The 8,305-nt window shown below is 42.0% G+C and overlaps 1 protein-coding gene across 1 annotated transcript; it reads left to right on the top strand.

Moving 5' to 3' along the window:
• The first annotated feature begins 312 nt into the window (after positions 1 to 312).
• Positions 313 to 5,554, top strand: foxj1a (forkhead box J1a). The gene is made up of 2 exons (XM_030140812.1): positions 313 to 903; positions 4,455 to 5,554. Exons 1-2 carry the CDS (start codon positions 313 to 315, stop codon positions 5,316 to 5,318), a joined length of 1,455 nt encoding a protein of 484 aa, XP_029996672.1. The 3' UTR covers positions 5,319 to 5,554.
• Positions 5,555 to 8,305: the final 2,751 nt, after the last annotated feature.

Genomic DNA, 8,305 nt, shown 5'->3' on the forward strand with positions numbered 1-8,305 from the left:
AGGTGTCAGACGCCACACGGGCTTCAATGGATGGAAACTCATGCCTTTACGCACACACAGGCCTCTGTTCTCTAACAGGTCCGCATTGTCTCTGTTCGCACTTTATTCAGGCTGTCCGTGTATTCCCCGTCCTGTCAGGAGGTGGAAGGAGGAGGAGCAGGAGGAGCAGAGGAGGAGCAGGAGGAGCAGCAGGAGGAGGAGCAGCAGGAGGAGCAGAGGAGGAGCAGAGGAGCAGCAGGAGCAGCAGGAGGAGCAGGAGGAGGAGCAGGAGGAGGAGCAACAGGAGGAGCAGCAGGAGGAGCAGGAGCACCCATGCTGTCCCTGGGCTGTGCGGACCCCTGGCCTGAGGGTTCGGTGGGTCTGGAGGAGGAGGTGGTGACGGCGGCGGCGCAGGCGGAGGAGCGGGACAGCGGCACCCAGTACCCCCCCGGGGACACCCCCAGGGAGCCCCCGGCCCCCCCCGGCAGCTGCTACAGCTCCGTGAGCCTGGACGACAGCCTGACCAGCCTGCAGTGGCTGCAGGAGTTCTCCATCCTCGGCGCTAACGTCCCTCATCCTCCGCAGCCGCCGCTGTTCGGGCCGCGGCATCCGGGCTCCGACGCCCCGTCCTCCCCCCTGGCCGGGGACCCCGCCTCCATGGGTACGCCCCTGACCCCGGGGAAGCCCACGGCGGCGGCCTACAGTCGGATGCAGTTGTCTCTGCCGGGCATCGTGGCCCACGGACACTGTCCGGACGACGTGGATTATAAAACCAACGCGCGCATCAAACCCCCGTATTCTTACGCCACCCTGATCTGCATGGCCATGCAGGCCAGCAAGAAGAGCAAGATCACACTGTCCTGCATCTACAAGTGGATCACAGACAACTTCTGCTACTACCGACACGCGGACCCCACCTGGCAGGTAAGAACACGACACGCGTGGACACTGAACAGTGAAGTCATTGGATTTCCATACAATGAAATGTGGCCGTGTCTCCAAAATGATACTGTATAAAAAACATACACATGTATACACACACACACACACACACACACATAAATATATAACACATACACACATATATAACATACATACAAACATGCATACACACATATACACACACACACATACACACATATATAACATACATACATGCATACACACATATACACACACACACAAACACACACACACACACACACACACACACATATAATATACATACATACATATATAACACATACATACATACATGCATACACACATACATAAGATACATACATACATACATACCTACATACATACATACTATGTAATATATTACTAGCCGGTCTGTTAAATATCTAAATGAATGTCATAAACATCACATCTGATTCCATTCAGAGATGTTTTAACACTTTAAAATCAGCTGATTTTGGTCTTTTACACCTGATTCTAATGCTTTAAAATATTTAATCAGTTCAAGTTTGAAGTCACGGTTTGCATGAATTATTAATGAGACATTTTAACTATTTATATGAATAAACGTCACTGAGTCAAATGAAAACAAATCAACTTTGGACCAAAAATGACTGATTTAAAGTGGTAGTAAAGGGATTAAAACAGACTCAAAGTAATCACGTTCTTTTATTTAGAGCTTCAGTACAACCGGAATCTGATTTTTGTGAAACATAGTAATTATTTGGTATATTTCTTGAAAAAGATTAATTTTTAAAGTTTCTTTTTACACAGAGTTTTACAGTAATATTAGTCCCTTTTATTTATTTATTTTTTTTTAATGATGCGTCATAAAAACAGTGATCACTGTTATTGATTAAATATAGAAAAACAGGTCTGATGTGTTCAAAACCTTATCCAGTCTGATCTTACAATGGTAAAATGGTCTCAAGATGGTTCTTTCTTCTCTGAATCTGTTAGTAAAAGTGTTTTTTTTTTTTTGGTTCATCAGTTTTAGTTTTAGTTTAGTTTAAATGTCCAGAAACATGATAACTGAGACAACAGATGAAGACTCCAACTCCCAGGATGCATTTCACAAACAAACATCCACTCACAGAGCTTCAGAGTCGCCTGTGTTTGCATTTCATAGAGACCGTTTGAGGCCTCTTCTCCATGACAACAGCAGCTGAGGATCATGGGTATTGTAGTATTTCTGACCAGAGTTCTTCGAGATTGCTTAGTTTTTGTTTAATTCTTTGTTTTGGTTTTGCATTTCAGTTACACGGACCAAGAAAATATTAAAAATCAGTTTTTGACTGTGTATACATATACTATTAACCCTCTTAAGAATGTAGAAACAGATGCAACTGTTTTAACTCCTTCATAAATGGAGATTTTTATTGTTTGGACTGTTTTAGATAAAACAAAGGCTGCTTTAGTCAGAATCAGAATACTTTATTAATCCCAGGAGAAATTATTATGTTACAGTTGCTCTGTGTTAGTTTAACCATGATCATACGACGGCGTATACGACTATGTAAGAAAATAAAAACATATCACTACGAGAATAAAGTCGTAATATTATGGGAATAAAGTCGCAGTTTAAAAAAACCCTCATAATTTAACGAAAATAATGTCGCACTTTTATGAGATTAAAGTTGTAATGTTTTGAAAATAAATTCACACTAGTGCAATAAAAAAATCATAATTTCTAAATCGTAAGCCTTAACTGTTGTTGATGACAGAGTTTCCAGTTACAGCGAACGCAACAAACAAAGCATCAACTTTCACTTCTGTTCCAGTGGACGACTAATGCTAATGTGTTGATGGTGGGTGGGGCTAATAGGCTCAGTATTTGGTGGGCGGGGCTAATAGGCTCAGTATTTGTCCTTTGTGTGTAAACCCCAAATGAAAGTAGAACCTCACAGAATGTTCACAGTTCTACATCATGTGACCAGTGGGTACGACTGTATTCTGTTAAATTATGATGTTTCCACCTGTTTTTAAAACTAAGACATTATTCTCGTAATATTATGGCTTTATTCTCCAAATATGATGACTTTAATCTCATAAAAGTACGACATTATTTTCGTTAAATTATGAGTCTTTTTTAAACTACGACTTCATTTCCGTAAAATTATAACTTGTTTTTTATTCAACTTTATTCTCATAAAATTACAGGTTTTATTTCAATATTTTCTGACTTTATTCTCGCAGTGGCAAGTGTTTTTATTTTCTTATGTGGCCCGTATAGGCTGTCGTATAATCTACGTTTCCTCAAACGTCAGTTGATGTTTTTCTGTCGAACAAACTCAGATTCAGTATCAGCTTTAATCTGTGGCTTTAATAAATAAATTAAAACTCCATCTTCATCCTCATCAAACCTCCAGTTCTAAACCTGATCCACACATGGTCTGGACCACAGTAGGTTTGATCATTGAAACAACCTTCAGATTTTCTGCTTCAGCAAAAATGTGTGATGTTGGCATGGGGGGGGCAAGCAGACCGACCCCCCGTTCCTCTAAAGTGCAGGAATTTTTGAGAAAACTTTAATTTTCTTGGATAAATGATTGATGGAGCTGTTAGCTGTACTCCCTGGTTTCAGAGCAGTTCTGTTTTTGTAAAGGCTGGACATGGGGCAGATAATATTTAACAAAGGTCAGAGGTCACAGCTCGGGGGGGTGGGGTGGGGGGCACGTCTGTACTTCCCGCTTTCCCGCAGGTGAATGTACAGTGTTCAGATTTACTGCATCAGAGGAGGTTTGATCTGGTTAAGTAAAGGATAAACAAGCAAAACAAAAAACAAAAAAAACGAATGAATAAATAAATAAAAGCAGACCCTGGGCTGAAAGCAGAGGATTCATCATGGCTTTTAAGTTGAAAGTGTCTGAACCATCTGTGTCCGATTCATTTCTAATTTTATCTGTTTCTTCTTTGGGTCAATGTCGACAAAGTTTGTTCACAGTTTTGAGAAATTTTGATTTTTTAAATATTCTAACCGTTCCTTTCCTTCTACTGGTCCTTATGTTGATGATTTAGAACATGTAAATGGTTCCAGATATCAGTCTAGTTTCTACTGAGCACTGATAGAAGTCAGATATGGACTGTGATTGGATGAGTTGAGTTCTCCTCCAGTGAAAGTCCCGCCCACTTCTATAGTTAGATTGATGTGCATCAATAATTATCCAGATGATTCTGTCACTGATTATGTTTTGTTGTTCAGGAAATGTGTAAAATAAATGTAGCAACTCAACTGAGGAGAATCTAAAGTTTCTATCGAGGTACAACATATTAAAAAAGTTTGACTGTTAAAACTGTTACTGAACCTTGTGGTGGGACTGAAGGGGTTAACAGAGCAATAATTCACAGATGAACCACCAGAACATTTACTGAAGCAGCTTTATTTAGAGAAGAACCAGGTGTGTTTGGAGACAAGCCCCCAGTGGCCGTCAGTGGTATTACACTTAATCTGTGGTGCATGTTTCATCAGTACAGTATTATTTAACGTCCTGTAAAACATTTGCCTCTACTTTCAGAACTCCATCCGACACAATCTGTCCCTCAACAAGTGCTTCATCAAAGTCCCGCGGCAGAAGGACGAACCAGGGAAGGGGGGTTTCTGGAAGATCGACCCCCAGTACGCCGAGCGCCTCCTAAGCGGCGCCTATAAGAAGAGGCAGATGCCGCCGGTCCAGATCAACCCAGCCCTGCAGAACCGGCTCCAGGTCAACCTCCCACCGCCGTCCAGAGGCCCCTGTAGCCCCACGGGGGCTCAGACCACCCTGTGCATCAACCAAGAGTCCCAGCGGCTCCTCAGGGAGTTCGAGGAGGCCACAGGGGCCGACCAGAACTGGGACCCTCATCTGGCGGAGGGGACCATGCTGGGGTCCTGGCCTGTGGTCCGAGGACGGAATGGGCTCAAGAGGAAACAGTCGCTGACATCCAGAAGCAACACCAAAGCCTCTCGGCGGTCCAGCTCCCCACTACTGTCGGCGGACGAACAGAAGGAGCTGGGACCGCTGAAGGGGGACTTCGACTGGGACGCCCTGCTGGACTCAGCCCTCAGCGGGGAGCTCAGTCTGGAGGGTGGGGGGCCGCTGAGCCCCATCATGAAGGATGAGGACCTGACAGTGAGGGGGACCCACATCTCCCCTGTTGAAGCCCCGGCTGGGACCCCGGACCTCCACGTGTTGGTGGAGACCCAACGGAACAATGACGTGTCTGACTTTGACGAGGAGACGTTCCTGGCTACGGCGTTCCTGGAGAGTCCGTGGCCCGAGGACGAGGAACAAGGACGGAACGACTTCCTCTGTAGCTCCACCGTCAACCTGGACCAGCTGTTCGACCTCGGAGACTCTTTAAATGGGGACCCCAGCACCCGGATTGACACCCTTCTCTGAGGAATAGTTGCAAAAGAAACACTAACGGCCCTCAGACTGAATGCGAACTCCACATGTTTAAGGTGTTTTTACATTTCGATGCTAATTCATGACGGAAACACGTACCTGTTGAACACAGATGCCACATCACTGTCATCAACTGTCTCATGATTGAATGACTTCAGACAAACGCTGGAGTTCAGAAGCAATGTGACGTGCGTTTACATCTGAAGAACATGTTCTCCTTGTGGTGGTTGAAGGCCTGGTCCACGTCCAAACAGATGTTTTACACACTGAACAGTTCAGTTTATCTGACAGGGTTTTACAAATCCTGCAGATTTGATCATGAAATGAGTTTAATCCAAATTTCATGAATTCTAGTTTTAATTCCAGGTTCTATCGGTTCTTCTCGCTTGTTCTGATTCCAAAAAGGTTCCGAAATAGTCGTCAGATGTTGGATATTTAGTCTGTGTGAGATCAGGTCAGACCAGTTCCATAACTTCATTTTCATTAATCTGGTGATATTTTCATTTGTCCAGTACTTTCACCAAAAATTAGCTCACCGGCCGATAAGCTAACATCTTCGTTAGGAATTTCTTCAAACATCGTCTCTGACCAAACCATTGGTTGGATTAATTTCTAATTTTATATGTATCTTTCTGGGGACAATTTCAACAACGTTTGTTCACAGTTTTGAAAAATTTAGATTTTTGAATTTTTGGCGAATTTTTTTGAATTATTCTGTTTCTTTCCTTCTACTGGTCCATATGTTGATGGTTTAGAACATGTAAATGGTTCCAGATATCGGTCTAGTTCCTACTGATCCCTGATAGAAGTCAGATATAGACTGTGGGGACACTGGAGGCTGTTTTTTTACTGTTTTGATGCTAGCTCTTGAACAGACATGTTACGTACGGTCCTCAGATATGGAAATCTGCACATGGGTGTTGTTTCAACCATAACTGTGGATAAATGTCTCTGAGTTTAGGACAAAGACGTTCTCATGAGCATAAACCGTTAGGTTGGTCTCTGTAGACGCTGTATGAACCCACATGAAGCTTATGTTGGAGTTTGTTTGTGCTCAGAGCTGTTTTTTTATTTTTTTTTAATTTTTATTACATTAGCTAACGATGGTCTCCTATCTGTGGTAACTGATTTCTAGGTGGTTTCTAGACTTGGGTTAGATTTTTTTGTGAAAACATGATCAGTTCCTCTTTTTTTTTTGCTTGGAAACAGTGTTCGCTAACGTCAAAAACAACCAACTCCCTCCACAAAGTGGACTCCGTCTACCAAATTCAACCTGTAAAACAGAGGTTGTAAATGTTTTTTGAACAAACGCCCCTTTAGGTCATCATGAGCCTCCTGCCTCCTGCCTCCTGCCTCCTGCCCCTCCACCCCCCGGAAAGTGATTTTGAGACGGGGGGGATGCCGCAACGAACCTTATTACTGTGATATTGATACTTACACAGACAAACACCCCCCCATTTTGGTCTCAGCGCCCCCCCTCTCAGCTTTCTCGCCCCCCAACGATGTCCCAACGCCCCCTGGAGGTTGGTACCGCCCCGTTGAGAATCATCGCTTTAAAATATATGTAAAGTATCAGTACTGTTGTGGACCAGGCCTACGTGAACCCTCAAAGACCTGGAAACACCTCTGGGTTTCCTACATGTGTTTGGTTTTTCACATATTCAACCAGTTCTAAGTAAAAGTCAAATGAGTTCAAGCTACATCTCCTTTGTCTAAAAATGGATGTTTTTTTTTTTACTTTGACTGCAGATGGAACATTTATTATTTTAGTTTTTTTTTTACAGAGCAGTACTTAGATGTTTGAGATTTCCAAAGGATTTCACTTAAATCTAATCAATCTGTCAGGAGACAATGGCGTCAGTCCAACCACTGCTCAGTCTGAATGTCTGAAAACAAGCAGAGGAACTTTCCTTTGCCTCGGTTTTTGGTATAAAACATATACATTCTATAATACATTGGACGTGTCAGGTCTTTGAAGGTTAAATCAGAGTCAGAACTGGAGGAATAAGACGTCAAACTGGGCTTCCATCACTGCTGAACGTCGTTTTCTACGACTTTGCAGCGATTAACGATGAGGAATAATGAGATATTTGCCAAATGATTCTGGGAGTGATTTACTGTATTTGATTTTTTTTGTGTGTGTGTGTGTGTGTGTGTGCGAGGTTTTTGCTACTAACTTCTTTCTGTATGCATTTTCCCAAAAAAAAGAAAGAAAAAGGAAGAAAGAACGATAGAAAAAAAAGATTAGGTCCAGTTTTAGAGGAATAATCATAGAGTTAACAGGCGTAGAAGTACTTATTTTAGGAGCAGTAATTATTAGTAGATACGTCAGAAACCATTTCAGGCAAAACTCAACTCTTCAGATGGATTAACGGAGACTGTCAATGAATACCTGACCTTCTACGTGCCAACAACAACACCTGGGACTGGACGGCATGGACGAGGTTTTTATTAACCCATAAAGACCCACACCTACTTCTGTGGTTTTTTTCTCTATATTTAACATTTCCTAAGTGATTTATCACTTTTTATCATAAAGTAATCCTTTGTATTTTGCATTTTTCCAGTGAAAATTAGGTATTTTCTGATATTTAATGCACTGATCATATAGATTTTCATTAAGGCTCAGAGTTAATTCAAAGGTTATTAAATCAAAAACAGAAAAATTAAGAAAAAGTGTCTTTTTCAGTGAAATCTGTCATGAATTGAACATAAGCCTGTCACTTTTTCATTGGACATCTGCGCTAAACTTTACCGATATTTACTAAATGTCGAACAAACAGAAATGCGTAATGCATTTTTCCATTTTCCATTAAATCACAAATGTGATGATTTGTTTATTTATTTTTGTGAGATGATACGAGAAGTCATTCCATAAACATGGTAACGAATGTAAATATGGTGTTGATTTACAGATATATTCATTACTATTATATATTACCCCTCTATCTCTTACTAAACTAAAAAAATATTCAATTTCC

The sequence above is a fragment of the Sphaeramia orbicularis genome, chromosome 8 (genome assembly GCF_902148855.1).
Source record: "Sphaeramia orbicularis chromosome 8, fSphaOr1.1, whole genome shotgun sequence".
Lineage (NCBI taxonomy): Eukaryota > Metazoa > Chordata > Actinopteri > Kurtiformes > Apogonidae > Sphaeramia > Sphaeramia orbicularis.